At 34.2% G+C, this 22,814-nt stretch overlaps 1 protein-coding gene and 2 long non-coding RNA genes across 5 annotated transcripts in view; 1 reads left to right on the top strand and 2 right to left on the bottom strand.

Moving 5' to 3' along the window:
• The window catches only part of LOC133194186 (uncharacterized), a 161,206-nt gene extending 157,117 nt beyond the window's left edge, over nucleotides 1-4,089 (top strand). Inside the window, exons 1-2 of one of the 3 annotated variants that reach the window (XR_009722048.1) lie at nucleotides 9-125; nucleotides 3,757-4,089. This is a non-coding gene — a long non-coding RNA (uncharacterized LOC133194186). Of the gene's footprint in view, nucleotides 1-8; nucleotides 126-3,748 lie in introns of those variants that run through there. The other 2 variants (XR_009722047.1, XR_009722049.1) reach the window with 2 other exon arrangements.
• Nucleotides 1,086-21,598, bottom strand: LOC133194185 (putative methyltransferase DDB_G0268948). Its single transcript, XM_061330188.1, has 5 exons — nucleotides 21,206-21,598; nucleotides 16,611-16,698; nucleotides 16,439-16,536; nucleotides 15,784-15,915; nucleotides 1,086-1,747 (listed from the first exon to the last, which is right to left on the bottom strand). Exons 1-5 carry the CDS (start codon nucleotides 21,580-21,582, stop codon nucleotides 1,639-1,641), a joined length of 804 nt encoding a protein of 267 aa, XP_061186172.1. The 5' UTR covers nucleotides 21,583-21,598; the 3' UTR covers nucleotides 1,086-1,638.
• Nucleotides 8,238-14,360, bottom strand: LOC133194187 (uncharacterized). Its single transcript, XR_009722050.1, has 3 exons — nucleotides 14,252-14,360; nucleotides 10,481-10,586; nucleotides 8,238-9,492 (listed from the first exon to the last, which is right to left on the bottom strand). It is a non-coding gene; the product is annotated as an uncharacterized LOC133194187 (long non-coding RNA).
• Nucleotides 21,599-22,814: the final 1,216 nt, after the last annotated feature.

Here is a 22,814-nt window from a genome sequence, read left to right as displayed (position 1 = left end):
CCCTTAAAAGAGGGCGTGGCCCTTCATTTGAACAAACTTGAATCCCCTTCACCAAAGGATACTTTGTGGTAAGTTTGGTTGAAATTGGCCCAGTGGTTCTTGAGAAGAAGTCGAAAATGTTAAAAGTTTACAGACAGACAGACGGCTGCCGGACAAAAAGTGATCAGAACAGCTCACTTGAGCCTTCGGCTCAGGTGAGCTAATAAAACGTAAAACGTTGAGCCATTCGATGTTAGAATATGTTGAATGGCATGTGAGGAGTGGTTATTCTGTCAACATCAAAGCAAATCTTGATTATCTAAAAACTCAGTAGCATAAACATCATTTTATAGGTACCCGGCTATATTTTACTAGAGTTTTGCTCTGGTAAAAGTTAAAGCCAAACTAACATTCATTTTCTGGTATGTATTTTCCTTAAACATAATAAGGAAATATTTTCCAGCTTACTGTTCTGTGACTACTCATCAATGTTCTTTTTCATAGGCGCTTGGGTCAAGGATAATGTATATTTTCTATATAATGTATTGTCGAGGAAATTCGAACTATACTCGTAAAATTGTTTTTCAGTGTACAGTGTTAGTTTTTAGTTTTTTGTAAATCTTTCTGCTTGACATACACTAGACTGCCACAGAAATTCGATATTATGCACGATTTAAAAATGACAAATCCCAGCAGGATACTGAAAAGAAAATATACAGCTGGGATATGTGTCATTTTTAAACGTTGCATAATTTCTGTGGCAGTCTAATGTATTTCAAGCAGAAAGTTTTACAAAAAAAAATAATTACTATTATTTCTGCAGAATAAATTCAATTCTTTTTCTTTTCAACACTTCCATCTCTTAATCGTATTAGTTAAGTAACAATCCAAATGCATTCAATTGTTTACTGTCAAAAAAACTATTCATCTCTATGTTGATGAATGAATTTATTTATTTAAAAAGTCATTCTTTTGTCTATTATCTTTGAATAAATAAATTAAGACCCTCCCCCCCAAAAAAGGAATTAATTTAAATTATTATTTAAAAAAAATGATATTGATGTTGTATATGTACATGTTCAAAATTATTAATATGAAGAACCTGATTAATTCATTTTATAGTTTATTCAGAATACAACTTTGGGCAGTACAGCCCATCAGTTTACAATAATAACATAATTAATACATATTAAACAATAAGTAAGACTCTGATTAACATTGACTTATAAAACGAATATTTATGATGGGTGTTTTGATAATCAACTTGTACAACACAGGTATTTAAGCTTAAAACAGAATATAAATGGGTGACCACCCAGGTGTGAAAATCCCAATTTTGGCTAGAAGGGAACAAGAAATTTAAAATTTTGGCTAGATGGGAATAAACTGATTCAAAAAAATATATCAAGAAGAGGACTTTCATTGGTCCGATTCAGTACTGTAGAATAAAATATCTTTTACATGATTGTATGTTTATCATAAATGATATACAAAAAGTTTTCACATACATTATCTATCACATTTGGAATGTTCAATCCAGAATTAAATTTAATGTTTGAATTGAAACCAAAATATGTCATTTCTTAATTCACAGGATTAACACTAGTTGTTTCCTCTCTAGTTCTAGTCTTCTTTCAGTTTTCTTATAACTGTGAAATCTTAAAACACATTATTAATGTTTTCCTCCGCCTGTGTGTTTTTTCTTCCCACAAATACAACCATTGGCCAGGTGATAGTAATTTTCTGCCCATTGTATATATCTATAAGTCTGAAATACATAAATATTTCTAATCATTATAAGTGCGTACTTTATCAAAGCAATCTTAAATTTATTCCTTTGTTTTGGAATTTTAGAAAAAAAATATTTGGATTTCTTAATATCTAAATATTACCGAAATATAAAGAGAAATGGCAGTTCCATGAGATAAGTCAATGAGACCGTGTTTGTTAATACAGCGACTACTTATATTTTTGACTACAAATTACTTGTGCTCCGTTTATCTGAGCAATACATAGGACTTTCCGCAGTGTGACCTATATCAACAGTAAATGTATCTGGTGTTTCCAAAAGTCCGTGTTTTGCTCTGTTCTCAGTTTTGATTTATGAGACACTGATCACTGTGCATTAACGCCACATTTTTCTTATCTAGTTATAATCAGTTCATTTATTAGATGCAAACCTGTATTTTAACATTTACTGTATGTTTTGGTCCAATCGAAATATATTAAAAGCCTTCTTTTGTCTGAAAATTATTTAAACTACGAATTTTGAGACAGTTTGATTGACTCATATTCTCTCACTTTCACAAAGTAAACGTTATCAATAATACTTTAGAACACTAGAAATTTTGTTGTGTATTGATGAAAAAATATAAAAACTATAATCCAGAAGCCGTCACGGTAGCTCAGTCGGTAGAGTGCTCTCTCCGAGATCGAAATGTCGTGTGTTCGAATCACGGCCGCGACTGACCTAAGTCGATAAAAAATAGGTAGCAACTGTTCCTTCACCAATGCTCGATCGGCACTTTGAAGTGAAAGTTGCGGGTCCTTCGGATGATACCTTAATTAAAACCGAGGCCCCTCGGTAGGCGTTGGCACGATAAAGAACCCTCACTGCTCAATGGCCTGAGTGCCGAGTAAAGGTCTATATTTGAAGCACTTCATCGGTATATGGAGACGTCTCTATATGAGTGAAAAATTCTCGAACGGGACGTAAAACAACACACAATCAATATAATCCAGAAAGTTCAGAGTAGAAATTCGAGAAAGCAAAACGAACTCTAGTATTGTCAGTCTTTGCTCAGTGATCGAAGTGTCCAGATTAAGCAAATTGAACACACTCGGTAAAACGTAAACACAAATAACAGAGCTCATACCCTGTTTTACAAACACAGGCGTTTGACGTGATATAATGAAGAATGCCGTTGTCATTGAATTCTTAGAAAATTCAAGTAAGCTCAAACCATTGTGAAGTAATTTTTAAATAAAAATAGACATTTAAAATTGTTTTAAAATGGTAAATAATGCAACTGTGTCCAGGCCCCTTTAAAGAACGTTTGTTTCTACTTAACTTTGCAACCTTGACCAAACTTACAGGGAGTACGTTTTGTATCTTTTCCTACTTCATTGCCTTCTGCATTTACACATATTTAATTTAAAATGAAATTTTGTTGTTATGACTACTTTCGTGACAACAAATTTATGTTTGAAATTAAGTTTTTGGAAGTTACTTTCATTCCATTTACTCCCACTAACAACTATGATATAAGCTTCTTTTTTTCAATTTCACGAGAGGAAAAATAATAATTTTGATCAAAAAAACTTTATCCTTTGTTATATCGTGAGTCGATGCCGGTACATGAACGATTCCCACCATTACAACTTTCTTATAAACAACAAGCATTCTGAGAGTATTGCATTAGTAATACTACTCCCCTACCGGCAAGTGTAATCTGGTTCCGTTCCCGTTAAGAATTGAAAATGCCATAATTCCGTCAAAAATTAATGAAGCGGGACGAAATGCAAACTTGATCTATAACTAATCAAGGTAAAGCCACATACCAAAAATCAGCTCAATATCTACAAGTGTTTAGAAGAAAATTGCGGAAAACCCGTAAAAATTGAAAAGGCCGTAATTCCGTCAAAAATCAATGAAGCGGAACGAAATGCAAACTTGATCTGTAACTCATCAAGATACACTCACATACCAAAAATCAGCTCAATATCTGCAAGCGTTTAGGAAAAAAGTGCGGAAAACCAAGTGGGACAGACTGACAGACAGACAGAGGGACAGCTATACAGTTGAGAGGTACATTGTGCATTTTACGGAAGGTGCGGGGTTATCATTTTGCTTTGTGGGGATATTACTAGTACAGTGGTGACTTGAGAGGTTACATTAGGAATTCAAACAAATAGTATATTGTGGGGTTAAAGATCTACATTTGTGGGGTTAAAGATCTATATTTGTGGGGTTAAAGATCTATATTTGTGAGGTTAAAGATCTATATTTGTGGGGTTAAAGATCTATGTTTGTGGGGTTAAAGATTAATTATTTAATATCAAGTCAACTTTACAAGCAACTAATTATAAGTACTTAAAATTGTTACTGTTTATCTGAAGAACTTAGAACGGAAATAGCAATAAGATTTTTCGACTACTACATAGCAGTAACAATGCAAAAAATGTTTTTATTTGAGGATAAACGTTGCACCAAAGTAAACTAACCCATCATGTTTTCACAAAAAGATGATATACAAGAATACCCCCAAAAGTGTTAAACAAACAACCCCACTATGTTATATAGGTATAACAGACAACACTAACCCCATAAAGTATAAGACAAACAACCCCAGTATGTACTCTTATAAAGATAATAGATAACACTAACCCCATAAAGTGTTAGGACAACAACCCCACTATGTACTCTTAGAAAGATAATAGATAACACTAACCCCATAAAGTGTTAGGACAACAACCCCACTATGTACTCTTAGAAAGATAATAGACAACACTAACCCCATAAAGTGTTTGGACAGCAACCCCACTATGTACTCTCATAAAGATAATAGACAACATTAACCCCATAAAATGTTAGGACAACAACCCCACTATATACTCTTATAAAGATAATAGGCAACACTAACCCCATAAAGTGTTAGGACAACAACCCCACTATGTACTCTCATAAAGATAATAGACAACACTAACCCCATAAAGTGTTAGGACAACAACCCCACTATGTACTCTTAGAAAGATAATAGATAACACTAACCCCATAAAGTGTTTGGACAGCAACCCCACTATGTAATCTTATAAAGATAATAGACAACACTAACCCCATAAAGTGTTTGGACAGCAACCCCACTATGTACTCTTATTAAGATAATAGACAACACCAACCCCATAAAGTGTTTGGACAGCAACCCCACTATGTACTCTCATAAAGATAATAGGCAACACTAACCCCATAAAGTGTTACGACGACAACCCCACTATGTACTCTTAGAAAGATATTAGACAACACTAACCCCATAAAGTGTAACAACCCCACTATGTTCTCTTATGAAGATAATAGACAACATTAACCCCATAAAGTGTTACGACAACAACCCCACAATGTACTCTTATAAAGATAATAGGCAACACTAACCCCATGAAGTTTAACAACCCCACTATGTTCTCTTATGAAGATAATAGACAACATTAACCCCATAAAGTGTTAGGACAACAACCCCACTATGTACTCTTATAAAGATAATAGACAACACTAACCCCATAAAGTGTTTGGACAGCAACCCCACTATGTAATCTTATAAAGATAATAGACAACACTAACCCCATAAAGTGTTTGGACAGCAACCCCACTATGTACTCTTATTAAGATAATAGACAACACCAACCCCATAAAGTGTTTGGACAGCAACCCCACTATGTACTCTCATAAAGATAATAGGCAACACTAACCCCATAAAGTGTTACGACGACAACCCCACTATGTACTCTTAGAAAGATATTAGACAACACTAACCCCATAAAGTGTAACAACCCCACTATGTTCTCTTATGAAGATAATAGACAACATTAACCCCATAAAGTGTTACGACAACAACCCCACAATGTACTCTTATAAAGATAATAGGCAACACTAACCCCATGAAGTTTAACAACCCCACTATGTTCTCTTATGAAGATAATAGACAACATTAACCCCATAAAGTGTTAGGACAACAACCCCACTATGTACTCTTATAAAGATAATAGACAACACTAACCCCATAAAGTGTTTGGACAGCAACCCCACTATGTAATCTTATAAAGATAATAGACAACACTAACCCCATAAAGTGTTTGGACAGCAACCCCACTATGTACTCTTATTAAGATAATAGACAACACCAACCCCATAAAGTGTTTGGACAGCAACCCCACTATGTACTCTCATAAAGATAATAGGCAACACTAACCCCATAAAGTGTTACGACGACAACCCCACTATGTACTCTTAGAAAGATATTAGACAACACTAACCCCATAAAGTGTAACAACCCCACTATGTTCTCTTATGAAGATAATAGACAACATTAACCCCATAAAGTGTTACGACAACAACCCCACAATGTACTCTTATAAAGATAATAGGCAACACTAACCCCATGAAGTTTAACAACCCCACTATGTTCTCTTATGAAGATAATAGACAACATTAACCCCATAAAGTGTTAGGACAACAACCCCACTATGTACTCTTATAAAGATAATAGACAACACTAACCCCATAAAGTGTTTGGACAGCAACCCCACTATGTAATCTTATAAAGATAATAGACAACACTAACCCCATAAAGTGTTTGGACAGCAACCCCACTATGTACTCTTATTAAGATAATAGACAACACCAACCCCATAAAGTGTTTGGACAGCAACCCCACTATGTACTCTCATAAAGATAATAGGCAACACTAACCCCATAAAGTGTTACGACGACAACCCCACTATGTACTCTTAGAAAGATATTAGACAACACTAACCCCATAAAGTGTAACAACCCCACTATGTTCTCTTATGAAGATAATAGACAACATTAACCCCATAAAGTGTTACGACAACAACCCCACAATGTACTCTTATAAAGATAATAGGCAACACTAACCCCATGAAGTTTAACAACCCCACTATGTTCTCTTATGAAGATAATAGACAACATTAACCCCATAAAGTGTTAGGACAACAACCCCACTATGTACTCTTATAAAGATAATAGACAACACTAACCCCATAAAGTGTTTGGACAGCAACCCCACTATGTACTCTCATAAAGATAATAGACAACATTAACCCCATAAAGTGTTAGGACAACAACCCCACTATGTACTCTTGTAAAGATAATAGACAACACTAACCCCATAAAGTGTAACAACCCCATTATGTTCTTATATAAAGATAATAGACAACACTAACCCCACAAAGTGCTAGACAAGAACCCCAATACGTTCTGATAGAAAATATCAGACATCTTAGTAACCTCAGAGTGTTAAACAAACAACCCCGCTGTGTTCTCATGTAACAGATACCAGTAACCATATGAATTTAAGAGTTTGACAACCCCAGTATGTTATAATTTTAGAATACTCCACCAGGGACTGGCAATAAAAGTACAAGTACCCCCACTATGTTCAATCGCAACTACTCGGGCCTTTCCAACTAGCAAAAAAACCACCTCGAATGTATTAGGTAGACGCCATGACAACAACCCCCTTTTCACAATCTTTGAAATAAATGCATGAAGACCTTTTATCTGTGGAATATGGAGTTTATCTTTATTCAATGTAATGATATTACTAAAATATACTATAGAATGGACCTCTAACTCCATCTATCCTATATTTGAATAAACAGGAAATGTACAGCTAATCAACATCAGGTGATGTTAATACATTCGAGGTTGTTTTTCTGACCTCTGACGGAAAGACTCTGAGATGATACGATTGCCACTATATTATATCATTTTTTGACTTTTAAAAATACCAGCAATACTCATGATCTTTTTTCCTATTTTGATAACAAGCATACTCCAAAATTTGTTTTAAACATTTTTCTAACTATTTTTAATTGAACAATCTCTTTATCTCTACTGCTTATTTCTAATGAAAATACATGTAGTTCCTTTGAAACTCCTGGTGCATGAATTTTAAGTATGCATTATGCATCAAAAGCATACATAATTTCATTGTTAAGTAATAAAAATAACAAAAAAAGGCATGACCCCGATTTTTAAAAAGAATTTATTTAAACTTTTCAGTTACTTGACAAGTTGAACACAAATAAGAAACATGTCAATAAATGTAGAACACAGAAAAAAAAAAACATCAAAATTTGAGACAATATTCATAGCTGTAAAAAATAAAATAAAACAACTACCTGCAAATTTAAAAAGCAATTAAATAGTGCATTGTCAAATAACTCTAAATCTTGCATGTTATTGGTACTTATTTAAAGCAAAATGTGTGAATTCAAATGAAGTAAAGAAAATGTGTATTCCAATATCTGAGCATTTTGCATTTTAAATTGATCTTAAACAATTAACTCAAACCCACAGTTAAGATAAAGTCTATAAATACAAGAGAATTTACATGATTACTAGTTAAAATGCAATCTAATTGTGAAAATGCCACCCACCCAATCCCTCAAGAAATTTAAAAAAAAAAACAATTGATTTATAATTTTTAGAAAAATAAAAATTAAACAACATAAATGTACATATCAGTTATTTATATCACTGACATTTATTTTAAAATGAGATTGCCAATTAAAAAAGACAAAAACTATGACTGTCAATGTATAGAAATTCACCATGCAGAATGCAATGTTCATAAAAGATACTTTTGTCTTAAAGCTGAACACTTTTCATAAACATAAGTAATCAGAGATTACAGAGCTCAAACTTAAAAAAATATTGTCTTTAAGTAAGACAAGGTCCCACTAATAATCTAGAAGTTTACATACCAAATTACAAAATTTATGCAATTTTGATGTGATAAGGTTTGCAGTAACTTGAGAATAGACATCCAAATACTTGAAACTAGTCAAAATGTAATTCAAATCCAGGACCTGAAGCAAGTTTGAAAATTTTTATCCCTTGATGCATCATTTGAGCGAGTTTGGTTAAGATAGGCCTTATAGTTTTTTGGTAATAGACTGCACCCGTTACTTTAGCCTGGTCCATTATCTGGAAAATCTGGATTCAGCATTCAAAGCAAGTCCATTTATGTGCATCCTTAAATGTATCATCCATGCAAGTTTGCTCAACATAGAGCTTAAACCTATGAAATTATCAAATTTTAGGAATTTTTTTCCAAAACAGGAGAAAATTATCATGAAAATTATAAGTCAATACATTATTTACAAACAGAAAATGCACATAAAAACAAAGAATAAATGCAAAAAATCTAAGGCCACACAAGAAATACTACATGTTGACCATGACTTTCAAGTCATGAAGTGTACAAATTGGTGTAAGGAAATCAAAGGGTTTATATACCTGTCTTATGGTGCCTATTTATGAAAAGTGTTCAGCTTAAAAAATGATATACTAAGCAGAACAATGCACATAATACAAAAACTCATTTTCACTGAATCTTTTTCAGTGATCAAAATAAGAAAAAATTGGTTAACGCTTTTATCATTTTCATTAACTTTATACAATGATACACCTCTGAACTCTACCATATAATGGTAGATTTCATCTTGACTTGTCTACTCCTCTTCAAAACTTTTTCATACTTATTAACTGCAAATTAATTTGAAATTTTCTTTACGCTTTTTAACAAGCATTCCCGAAACTTTCTTTTTGATGTTGTCTCTAAGTCTTTTGTGAATTAAACCATCTTTCCTTTTGCTTCTTTTCATCTGCTCTTCTATTTCTGTCCTCTGTAAAACACCTGCTGAATAAGGACAGCAATTCTCCTTCCTCCTCCTTGGACCATCTCTGCCGCAATGAACTCTTTTTCTTTGGTGCTGAATGTGCACAAAAGGATAAATTACCGTTATAAATAAACAAATTCAGCCTATTCAAACATTACCTTACACATGATGTTCAACTAAATAACAAATCTGTAAATGTGTAACATCAACTTATTTTTGCAACCAAATCTATGTTGCTAACATTAATTAATTACAAGAGAAGTTATTTGATTACTGTAGACATACTATTTTCCACGGGGTGATAATTCCGCGGAATCTCAATTTCTGTTTAATCAGCGGGTAGAAAATTAAGCAGAATTTTTAGACTGTCACTATATGCTTACATATATATTAATTGGACAAATTTCCATAGAAAAATTGTAACCGCGTACATAGCGTAAATTTATACCAAAAAGTACTTCTACAGTATGGGAGATATACACTTCATAATTGGTATGCATACTCCCACTAGTTAAGTTCTTTAAAATGACATCAAGGTCAATGAATAACCTGACAGACAAAAAACAGAACTATTTATTATTTGTTTATTTTAAAAAAAAAAAGGTTTGATTAAAAATATCACACTGCATATTGTTTCATGTTTTTGCTTGAATTTTTTACTAATAATATATTTTTTTAAATCATAAATGTTGAAAACTTTTAAAAACATTAATGCATATTCAGTGGTAAAAAAAAACCAAACTTTAAATGCAGGTGTTTTTGATCTCAAAATCTGATTTAAAAACCTGCTTGGCATGCCTACACTAAAGGGTTTGCTACATGTAATACATTTAATTGTTAACATGTTCTTTTGTGAACAACTTGTAATTTTTTGGAAAATTTAAAAGGAATAAATATATAATATACTGTAAAGTTCGAAGGCTAATGAAGCCTCCTGAATAATAAAAATCATGATTATCTGAATCCATTACATTTTATTGTGTGTAAAGTTGATACTTTGCTTTATTAAAATTTTCACAGACTATTGACAATTCTACCTTAATCATCAAATGATTGTATGTTAACTCATTCATATACTTACAGTGCATCATCGCTTTAACTATAAAAGCTCCCAGGCTCCTCCCCCACAGCCACAGGCCAGAAAAAGCCCTTTTGGGGTACCAGGCAGGTGTGCCCAAACAAATTTTCTGAAAAATAAAACAAATTTCATTTAGATATTATTCATATACATTATATTTGCCCACGTTTTAATTTTGCCCCTTTTGCCCTTGTCACAAGTGAGCAAATTTAAAACGGGGCAAATTCAAAGAACACAGTACAAATTCTTAAGATTACGACAAAATTGAACTTCTTGTTAAATGAAACATTGTACAGGTTGACTAATTTATTCACTTCTGCTTAAATCAAAAGTAGAGAAAGTCGTAATTTTGTGTGAGCAGTGGTTTAGACAGCGCAGTGTCATACATTTTGACAAATTGAAAGTATGACAATGTGAAAACAAGGGACGTTGATATAAAAAAAACATTAGTACTTGTTGTTTATTCTTTAAAACAAGCAGTAATATGTAATTAAGTTGGAATAAATGCAAAATACATTGCATTTGCATAAATAAGAGAAAATTCTCCATTGTTTTTCTTCGATGTTATTTTTCCCGATTGAACCGGTACTAGACCCTTTCCCAATGGGTGGAAAAAAATTGCTGTTTTATATATAATATCAAAGAAGGAAAAGTATTAATTAAAAGACTTCCTGATCGTTTTACATGCAAAACCATCTCCGGATGATGTGACGTTAAATGGCGTAGCGATGCTGCTCCGGGTCGATAGACATATGCATGTTTATTATTTCACCAAAAACTTTTCTTATTATCATTGGAATATGAAATTTTTTATAAGTGCTTTATTTGTTCTTTATAAAAAGTTGATGAATTTTCGTGAATTTATTAAGTTAATTACGAGAAGGCATATTTGGGAGACGATAAAATAATAGACCTGTTACCTCCCAAATCAACGGATTGTGATTCAATGTTGTGATGTGGTTTGTTCGAAAATACTGAAATTTTCTGCTCCAGTAATGAGTTTATCGTATATTTATGGTAAACATATCGTGATTAATCATTCATCTACATTACCATAGAAAATACAGAAAATAAAAATTATAAACCAATTTAAACAAACTATATTAATTTTATTCCTTGTGCCGAGCTGTCTTCGGTATGGGGCGAGGTGTCAATGATTTTAAGCCGACCTGTCAGGGTAGAGGTGTCAACCAGCACGGGTCGAGCAGTCTGTCTACTGTTGCTTTGAAGTTTCAGGGGTTGTTAAGCCAACATTTTTATATTTACTGTTTTACGGGAGCGCCGACCCAAATTTGGGCTAAAATGAAATAAAAATAAATTAAAGTCTCTTCAAGTTTTATTTTTGTTTCTCCCGCCGATAGCTTATTCATAGTCACTGAAAAAATAAAAGAAACGTCAACAAAATTTTAACAAGCCTTTCAAAATGTGAATTGTCATTGGCTAAGGTAAATATATCCACCCACAGTTGGCAAAACTAAAGAGCATGAATGTGAATTGTGAAGCGTGGATAGCCACTGCACAGCATGAAAGTTAGCGGCAAAATGTCAGAATCGTGGGATAATTTTTAGATACACCCAGTCATTTTAAAAATTGACATGACATTTATTAGAAAAAAGCTTAAATTTTAGATTAACTTTTATGAAAGATTGAATAAAATAGACGAAATAGTAATCTTGATCAAATGTTACGCGGAGAGCCACGTGGAAATTGAGGTTCTGTCAATCCCTTGTTTTGAGAGGTTTCAAGTACGTATTATCTTTGATAGTTGTTTAAAAGCATTGAAATACGGCTTGAAGATTATTCTGAAACTTATTTTAAATACCATAATGTTTTCTTTTACTTGTAACAAGAGAACAGAACACTGTAAAAAGTGGCGTAACTGAGGAAATTCGAGTCACAACTTCCACTCGTTAATATCATGTTAATCACACTTATTACGATTCAAAATGGAATTTTACTTGCTATGTAACAAATAAATGCACATGAGGGTGGTTATAACAGCTCTTTCTTTGTAAAACAACCTTTTTACCACTAGGGAAAAACAAAGCAGCAAATGATACGTCCATACAAATATGACCTGTTTTTTTTTATTCAAAAACTGTGAATTAGTACCAGTTTTTAGAAATATTCGAATTCTGCAGTAAACAGAGTAATTGTTATAGTCTATTTTACATGTATATACTTATGGTATTACATGTACGTGCACTTTCTACTATCATGTACGTTGAAAGTTGTAGCATTGAGGCAATTTCAATATGTTTTCAAGAGATAAGATACATTTTATCCACCTATGTGTATATCAATTTGAATTGCATTGAAAAAATACACAGATTTTCTTTTAATTAGTCTCACTTGTGAAATAATTTAACCAATCCATTAAAGGCTCACTTTATGCTTGCCATATGATAGCTACTAAAAAATCTTAAAATCTTATTTTTTTTAAAAAATAAAAAAAAATTGTTACGTTTCTTTATTTTATTTTTATTTCTCTGACCGACTGCTTGAATTTGGAGATTTTATTTTTATTTCGACCCCCGACTCAAATTTTTGAAAAAAAATTCCCGTAAAACAGTAAATTAAAAAATGTTGGCCTTATATGCTGATGTTGATGCAGGATTTACTAAGACATTGAATCTCAAAATCTCTACAGTGTGGGGAAATCTTCAGACTCTTCATTTATATTAGCTTCCATGAAATTGTTTACCTCTTCTTGTTAAATTAATAATAGAGTACTGTAGCTAAATCTCTCCTGATCACTGTATTGTTTATGGAGAAAGAGTTTTGTCTTAGGACCTTGTGTTATTTACCGTCATGTTCTGTAAAAATTTTCACATTTGGCATCTCTGTCTTTGATAATATACACTTTTAATGAGAATAAAGAGCAATTACAACTGCAATTACATCTGCTAGCACAGTTAACATCTTGTTGATTACCTGTTATCAGTGGCAATAAAACGATTAGCTACTGATAAACACTGCATGACCTCCATTTTTGTGTTGACTAGTCGGTATTTTACGAACCCAAGTAGGGAAAAAATCCGGATTTTTTTCAAAATAGGTAGAAACGGCAGTTAAAAAAATTCGGTAGACAGTCAGTAGGGATGGTTAAAATCGGTAGACTCCCGTTAATTCGGAAGAGTTGACAGGTAATTGATAGAGATTCAAAATAAAAATAAAATTTCAATTATGTTCACGTTTTCTCAGCCTTCATGACCTATATACTGCACGTGTTTACCATAACAGATGAAAGGAGGGAATTCGGATTTAAAAAAAACACGATCGTTTCTGGAAGTAAATAAGTCATGTAGAATTGCAAAATAGATAAGATTATGGATATTTACGAAGAATAGAAGCATTTTGCATAGAAAATTTTAATTAATTAAGACATTGCAATAGATCAGATATAATAAATTAATCAGGACAAGCCCTCACAACAATCGGGTCACATGGACCGGTACTGTAGTGAATTTTATCGGACATTTCGATTTTCTATCGGTTTTGCCGGTAGGACAGATGGTTTTTAGAAACTGTTTGGACAATTTATGAACATTCTGCAACATGCAAATAAAACGCAGCCGCTAATAAAAAGTACTGAACTCAATTAGTCAATATACTTTTTTTTTAGACACGTGGTCAAACATGTAAAAAATGTGTCGAACTACAGATTTTGTTTACTTTCAATAAATTCTACAACTGCACAATGTTTAAAATGTTTCATGAAAGCTAAAATACTTTCTCTGATTTCATTGCAGAGTTACAAAATAGAAGACTTACCGCATTTGCTTATCCTTGTGCACAGGGGCTTGCTCCCGGCGTGTAATAATTATTTATTTAAAAAAAAAATCATATACGTTTATACTAAAACTACACAAGGGAGGACGCCATTTTGGACCCCTTCCTCGCTTCAACCTCTGTTTTCGTTATATTTTCCCGTATTTTACTGACTCACCGCCTCGGATCTGTCAAGTAATGATTCTTCTAGGACATAATACTTAAATTTTCCCCTTGGAGCCTCTACAATACACATTTCAGACTAATAATAATCCAAACTCGCTCTTTAGGACAGTTGATAGGGACAGAAAACGAAAACACATTCGAAAATCTCGGAGTTTTTCTACTAGTTAACACAGCTGCTAATTATAAATTTGAAAAAACCGCGTTCTAATTCCGTATTCGAATGTAAATCGCCGAGGTTACTTTCGTTTTCTGTCCCTATCAACTGTCCTAAAGAGCGAGTTTGGATTATTATTAGTCTGAAATGTGTATTGTAGAGGCTCCAAGGGGAAAATTTAAGTATTATGTCCTAGAAGAATCATTACTTGACAGATCCGAGGCGGTGAGTCAGTAAAATACGGGAAAATATAACGAAAACAGAGGTTGAAGCGAGGAAGGGGTCCAAAATGGCGTCCTCCCTTGTGTAGTTTTAGTATAAACGTATATGATTTTTTTTTTTAATAAATAATTATTACACGCCGGGAGCAAGCCCCTGTGTCCTTGTGCTCTTTCCTAAAGCCACATTGCGCATCTCAGGCTAATTCAGAGCCTACTTCCGTATCCTGCGCAGGCGCAGTTTGTTCTAAATATGTGCGCATGCTCAGGTTTTCGGAACTCCTCGATTCAATTACCGAACTCCTCTAAACAGCATTTTTCTGAATGTCTGAGCGTTTTGGGCTAGTGACATGTCCAAAAATTTGGACAAAGTCTTGTGGGGTTAAATCTAATTTTAGGTTTTTCAACCTCATAGAGTAATTTTAAACAGAATTAAACCTCTTCATTACGGGGTTAACCCCACAGAACGAAAATAACCTCACACTGCTGGAAAATACGTTCATTTTACCCCACAATGTACCTCTCGTAAGAACAGACAGACAGACGGACAGACAGACAGACAGACGGACAGACAGACGGACGGACAGACTCAGAGGAAACCTATAGTCCCCTCCGGTTTCACCGGTAGGGGACTAATTATCATTTAAATCCCACTCTTCAGTATTTAAAGTTTTTAACGATCTTCAATTTGTAACTCATGAAATATGTGGAGATAACGAACAGTATTCGAGCTCAACGGTCCATTAAACAGTACAAAATAAGAGCAGAGCAAACACGGACCTCTATGACATCAGAGGTGGGATCAAATGCCATGGAGGAGTGAGCATCCCCTGCCGACCGGTCACACCCGCCGTGTGCTCCTTGTCATGATCGGGAAATCCATCTCTCCACATGTCTTGTATCATATAACTTTAATTCCTGGGCCTGTATATCTCATACGGCATGATTGTTGTACACCTTGACACCCTCGGACTTACTGTTGCTGTATCTCATCTAGACGTCCCGATTTTGGATTCTTTTTTAAATATTTCCGGCATGATGACCATGTAGAGAGATAACCCACCACTTCATTTGCTGACCATTTGTTTTGTATGAAGAAATCAGATTTCCTGAATTTAAAATAAAATGTAATTTATGTTCAATTATCTGACCTTATTTTTTTTTGAGAAATGTTAACCAGAATGTCACTACATCACACGAATGGATTTTTTCCATTTATATTTTCTAAGAAAGGAATTTATAAAATCCTTTTCTTTATAATGTCAAAAGCTTCAAAACGTGGTTTATTTTGCAATTTTGCACAAACTAGATTCATGGAATAAATAGTATTTAATGGCTCTATAGTCTAAGAAAATACCTGAGTACAATTTTGTCTTCATTTGCTTTCTTTTAAGCTATTTAGACCAATATGAAAATTCATTGGTCACACAGTTTTTCAAACAATATAGATTTCAAGCTGCAAGATATCCCATTGATTGTTTCTTGACATTTCTTTTTTTCATAACATTGGTTATGTAGGAATTCATCATACATTTATGCCATGAAGTTGAAAAGGCACTCATATAGAATTTTAAAAAGATATACTAGTATTACGTGTGTTTTTAGGATGAATGATGCAAGAAATGCAAGTACCTTTCCCAGCCTGAGAATGGAAGATACATATTTTGATAAAAATTGTCTGCATGTCTTGATCTTGAGTCCCAGAATTCTTCCAGATCGTGATTAAAAAACTGAAGAAGATGTATGAAATCAATAGCAATATGTAATTCCAGCGTCACTTAGACGTCTACAGTCCAATACCTACTTTCTCTATGACAAGGTTGCCCTCACTCTTGTTTAACGTCCCATTGCCATATCCATAGATAACTATGCTTCCTCTAGGCTTCAGTATCCTGGAAAATTGTCAAATGAATAAATAACAGAAATTGCTTTCATAGTTTAACAAAAATTTAGTTTGCATATGTCTCACCTCATCTTATAGACAAGATCTTAATTTAAAAAAATCGTTTAGGGATTCTTTGTGTATCATAACATTGCTTGAAGTTTTTCTTCTAGATGCTGAAGAGTAAAGAGGATGTTTTCAAAATGATACGTTTTCAAATTTGATTTAACGTTATATATTTACGCGAGTATACCCTAGAAACACAACTTGATATTGTCATCATGTATATAGCTTGCTTGTTAAAGCCCAGAAGTAAATTTTACAATATTTAATATAGTTCTAACTGCTAGAATCACAGGTGTATTTGACAATTTCCAGAGCGGAGCTTTTACTGTGGTTGAATTTCACGAGATACTCAAGCTGCATTGTGCATACAAGTAAGACTTCTACATACACTTGACGAACTTGCTGACGCACCATCATAGAAAAGTACCTTTTCAAAAGTTGTTTAAGACGCATCTAATGTGTTAATATAAGTAAGATGATTAAATGCCCAAACTGGTCAGTAAATAAATGATAACTCAGTGAAGAGTAAGCATTTTATTGAAATGCATGAAAATTGTACTCATACGTTTTATAGGAATATATTTCCATTTTTAGGTCACCTGAGTCACTCAGGTGACCTATTGTTATCCATTTTTGTCCGTCGGCGTGCGTCGTGCGATGTGCGTTAACATTTGAACATTTTTAGCTTCTTCTCTGAACCCGCTGAACCAATTTCAACCAAATTTGGCATATAGCATTTATGGGTAAAGGGGAACAAAAATTGTGAATTTCATGGTCCCTGCCCCCCTGGGGCCTGAGGGGTGGGGCTACATGTAAAACCACCAAAATTAATGCAATCTTTTAAAATCTTCTTCTTTACTCCTGGACATCAAGCAGTCAAACTGTTGGCATGATTGTAATAAGGATTGAGCCCTCTATCAAAATTGTAAAATTCATGGCCCCAGAGGCAGGGGTTCTGGTGCTAGGGCGGGGCTATATAGATCATATAGTGAAAGTGCATTATTTCTTTGAAAATCTTCTTGTCTGCTCCTGGATATTAAATAAACTAACTAAGTATACAGTTATGATAAGTAAGAGTGCCTCTTCCAAAATTGTGAAATTCATGGCCCCAGGGGCAGGGGTTCTGGTGTAAGGGCGGGGCTCTATTGATTATATAGTGAAAATGCATTAGTTTTTTTTGAAAATCTTCTTCTCTGCTCCTGGGTATTAAATACAGTAACTAAGTACATAGTTATGATGAGCAAGAGTGCCTCTTCCAAAATTGTGAATTTCATGGCCCCTGGGTCAGGGGTTCTGGTGTTAGGACGGGGCTTTATTGATCATATAGTGAAAGTGCATTAATTCATTGAAAATCTTCTTGTCTGCTCCTGGATATTAAATAAACTAACTAAGTATACAGTTATGATAAGTAAGAGTGCCTCTTCCAAAATTGTGAAATTCATGGCCCCAGGGGCAGGGGTTCTGGTGTAAGGGCGGGGCTCTATTGATTATATAGTGAAAATGCATTAGTTTTTTTTGAAAATCTTCTTCTCTGCTCCTGGGTATTAAATACAGTAACTAAGTACATAGTTATGATGAGCAAGAGTGCCTCTTCCAAAATTGTGAATTTCATGGCCCCTGGGTCAGGGGTTCTGGTGTTAGGACGGGGCTTTATTGATCATATAGTGAAAGTGCATTAATTCATTGAAAATCTTTTTCTCTGCTCCTGGGTATAAAATAAACTAACTAAGTACATAGTTATGATGAGTAAGAGTGCCTCTTCCAAAATTGTGAATTTCATGGCCCCAGGGTCAGGGGTTCTGGTATTAGGGTGGGGCTCTATTGATTACATAGCGAAATGCATTAATTCTTTGAAAATCTTCTTCTCTGCTCCTGGGTATTAAATACAGTAACTAAGTACATAGTTATGATGAGCAAGAGTGCCTCTTCCAAAATTGTGAATTTCATGGCCCCTGGGTCAGGGGTTCTGGTGTTAGGAGGGGGCTTTATTGATCATATAGTGAAAGTGCATTAATTCATTGAAAATCTTTTTTTCTGCTCCTGGGTATAAAATAAACTAACTAAGTACATAGTTATGATGAGCAAGAGTGCCTCTTCCAAAATTGTGAATTTCATGGCCCCTGGGTCAAGGGTTCTTGTGTTAGGGCGGGGCTCTATTGATTATATAGTGAAAATGCATTAATTCTTTGAAAATCTTCTTCTCTACTCCTGGGTATCATTTAAACAAACTAAGTACATTGTTATGATAAGCAAGGTTGCCTCTTCCAAAATTGTGAAATTCATGGCCCCGGGGACAGGAGTTCTGGTGCTAGGGCGGGGCTTTATAGATTCTATAGTGAAGGTGAATTATTTCTTTGAAAATCTTCTTCTCTGCCCCTGGGTATTGTTTAAACAAACTGAGTACATTGTTATGATACGCAAGGATGCCTCTTCCAAAATTGTGAATTTTATGACCCCAGGTTTAAGGGTTCTGGTGAGGGGGGGGGGGGCTTCTATTGATTATAAAGTGAAAAAGCAAAATTTCTGCCTCTGGTTAAAAGAGCAAAGAAGCTAAGTGTATAGTTATGATGAGCAAGAGTGCTTCTTCCAGAGTAGTGAATTTGGTCCAGTGGTTCTTGAGAAGATTTTTCCTATATATTTCAATGTAAAACTTTGATCCCCTATTGTGGCCCCTCCTTACTCCCACATGATCTGAACAATTTACCATCTACACTACCTTAGAAAGCTCTCATATAAGTTTCAGTTTTTTCTGGCCCAGAGGTTCTTGAGAAGACTTTTTAATGACCCCTCCCTTTTTTGCTTTTCCTTGATCACCCTGGAAAGAGGCTTGACCCTTTATTTTAATAATTTAGAATTCCCTTTACCTAGGGAGGCTTTGTACCAACTTTGTTTAAAATTGGCCCAATGGTTCTTGAGAAGTAGTTGAAAATCTGAAAAGTTTACAGACGGACGGACAGTCGGATGGACAGACAGACGCCGGACAACGGGTGATCAGAAATGTTCACTTGAGATTTCAGCTCAGGGGAGCTAAAAAACTCAGAAAAAACGTGACTGAGTATGCAGCGTTCGAACATAGAAGAGCGTAGTAGGGCAGCTGGTATGGTGTCTTCAAGGGTTCCCTTAAAGATGTTTGTTTAAAAATAAAACAATTAAAAAAATTGTTGTTCCTATGGGTTGAAAAGTACTTTAACTACAATAAGAAATGGAAAAATGTCTTCTGTGCCTTTTACAGCAGTTATACAGAAATTTTGATTTTAGTAACCTTGGCAACATCATTCATCAAATTAAAAAAAAAACTGATAGAGACAATTATGTATCTCAGTGTAGTCTATTTGCATGCCAAGTTATATTGAAATTAAAGGAAAACTATAGAAGGAGTAGCATTTTAAATGTATTTCGCAGAAATCTGTAATTTTAGTAACTATGGCAACACTTCACCAAAATCAAAACCGATGAACAGAATTATGCATCTCAGTGTAGTCTACTTGTGTGCCAAGTAATATTGAAATCAGACCAAAACTGTAGGAGGAGTAGCGATTTGAAAAATTGTTTACATACAGACGGACGGACGACGGACAACTTACTATCGCATAAGCTCTTCTGGTCACTGACCAGTAGAGCTAAAGATACCACACGACTATTAGAAGATCGTACCGTAAAATTGTGGCAACTGCTTGTATGATGCAACCGAATTCGGATGCAAAAGCAGTAAGTGGCTAATAGGCGTCAGGCTAGACATTTTGTTTGATGTCATCCGAGAGATAGGGCTACCATCGCTGTTGCACCCTCTCTGACCAACCTGGTAGCCGCCAACGTTATATCAGAGTACAAAAGGTGTTCAATCGCTTTCGGGAAATTAGTTTGCGAGCAAGAGGGCCATTTGAGGGTATTGTGTTGAAATAAAGACATTAGCAAATTCGACTGAGCTAGACAAGACGGCATTTTAGATTTATCGTGTTGATAAGGCAGACGCTTTTGCAGATGAAAATACCAAGTGGTGCGTAATCAATTTTGTCTAGTGTGTTTGGCAAAACAATTTATAAAGTCCAAATATTGGAATACTGGGAATAAACAGAAAATAGAGAGTTGCCTGAAAAGAGACTAAATACAAACTAGCTAATGTTTCCAAGACGTTCACTTAAACAGTTTTCGTTCAAAAAGGAATCCATTTGGAATCCACTCTTTGGAAAACACATAGAAAAACTTATTTTACTTTTCCCGTTTGTTAACACTTAAGATTTTTAAGACATAGCTCTTTAATCAGCCATTTGTATTAAAAGAAACCGCTTCTTCTGCTTACGTCTCTAAAGAGCCTTTTCCTTGGTTAGCTTATCAATAACTTGCAAACTAATAAAGCTTTTATTTGTCATGAAAATTACCTTTCGGTAGTACTGTTGCAGGAATGTTTTTATTGGATATTAGATTCATAGTTTATATATTACATCGTTTACCTTATCACTTCTTTGTAGAATGGCTCCATTTCAAGCCAATGCATCGTCTGAGCGACAGTGACAAGATCAACGCTACAGTCAGAAAGGAACTCCATTTGCTCAGCCCTGCTGATAAAGAACGACACATTACTCTGCTTATGTACCATTCTGGCTGTCTTTATCTGGGTCTCACTTACATCAACACCTGTCACCTTCTGGAAGTATTTACAGAGCGGGATTGTACTTATACCAGTCCCACATCCGACATCTACTGCTGTGTCTAAAGTTCCTGTGCCTGATTTACTGTATTCAGAGATGAATTCATACATTTCGGGAGGATATGTTGGTCGGAATTTATGGTACATATCTGAATGTTCCGAGCCTACAAATAGCTCCATTTTGTCTGGGAAAATTTTCCTGAGAATAAATAAAACATTTTAATTGATAAAATTTGTGTAATCTTCGGTTGCATTAAAACGTATCCTAATTTTTATAATTGAAAATTTTTGACACTAAGACACAAGAAAAGAGTTCCGTTAACATCATATTTTAAAAAAGTTTTAAAACTTATTCTAGGGTGAATATTGCTGATCCCTATCTCATAGGGTAATAATTTATATATACAAACCTAAAATCTTACATTCGATGAGGCGTATCACACTTGAGTTTTTCTTAACACTACTTTTGGATTGTAATAAAAAAAGTCTTATTTGGATTAATGATTAGAAAAAAAGAATAAATCTATTCTAGGAACATTTGACGTGGTTGGTAGCAGAAATATTTAGCTAACGTGTTTCGTCAAAGTTGGTTTTCCCCTTATTCCACGTAGAACCGTTACTTGTGCTTCTCCTGTTATTGGATGTCCTGTGCAATACTGAGGTAAGTTTCGCCTTGCGATATTTCTACAGTTAATCAATAGATTAAAGGACTTATGACTAATTTTTTTTTAATTGAATGATAGAATTTTTGCAAATTTGGTTCTTTGTTGTTAATGTTGTCTTGAGAAGTATGCAATTTTCCACATCCATATGCAATGAGATATAAAAATCTTGCTTTGTATCTTACGATCAAATCACCATATATTCTTAGGGGTTCATGTACTGTAGGAGTAGTGAGTGAATTTTTCAAGGCTTAAGTTAAAAAAGACGGAATACTACCGATCAAGCTGTACTACATTTTTTTCTGATTTCTAAACCCATATGTGTAGAATGTATGTAAACAGTCAGAAATTGAACTTTGTAAGCAAGAAATTGAAGGATCAGCATCACATTGAAGTATGCAGAGGATATTTTCGAAACCTTTACTTTGGTTTTTTTATAGAAACAAAAAGAACATTAATGATTTGATCTTTGGTCAAAATTAAAATTAAAAGAAATCTAGTAAGATTGACTGATTCTGAACAAACTAGGTGAACATCAAATGAGGTTGACCGCTCTACGTACCTAAAGTATTATAATCACACGCAACGAATACCGCCGAGACATGCTTAATAAACCAAATGCTTCAGCAGGATTGTAGGATTTTAATAAAATTAAGACATTTCTGGATATTCAGAGGTGCCTTTGTTTTATAACACAAATGAAATAATCTATTAAATGCAGGATAATACGCAATCCTGGACAACGTACTT

Source organism: Saccostrea echinata, unplaced genomic scaffold (genome assembly GCF_033153115.1).
Source record: "Saccostrea echinata isolate AGI-Se365-2 ecotype Australia unplaced genomic scaffold, CSIRO_AGI_Sech_v1 ptg000028l, whole genome shotgun sequence".
Taxonomy (NCBI): Eukaryota; Metazoa; Mollusca; class Bivalvia; order Ostreida; family Ostreidae; genus Saccostrea; species Saccostrea echinata.
This window is presented reverse-complemented; position numbering and strand designations above follow the sequence as displayed.

Excerpts from the sequence above, each read along its gene's own strand:
- LOC133194185 (XM_061330188.1), bottom strand. The coding sequence starts at position 21,582 with ATGGAGCTATTTGTAGGCTCGGAACATTCAGATATGTACCATAAATTC. Across the intron at positions 16,537-16,610 it reads GCAACCTTGTCATAGAGAAA|TTTTTTAATCACGATCTGGA; the intron begins GTAGGTATTGGA and ends CATCTTCTTCAG. Across the intron at positions 15,916-16,438 it reads CCATTCTCAGGCTGGGAAAG|GAAATCTGATTTCTTCATAC; the intron begins GTACTTGCATTT and ends TTTTAAATTCAG.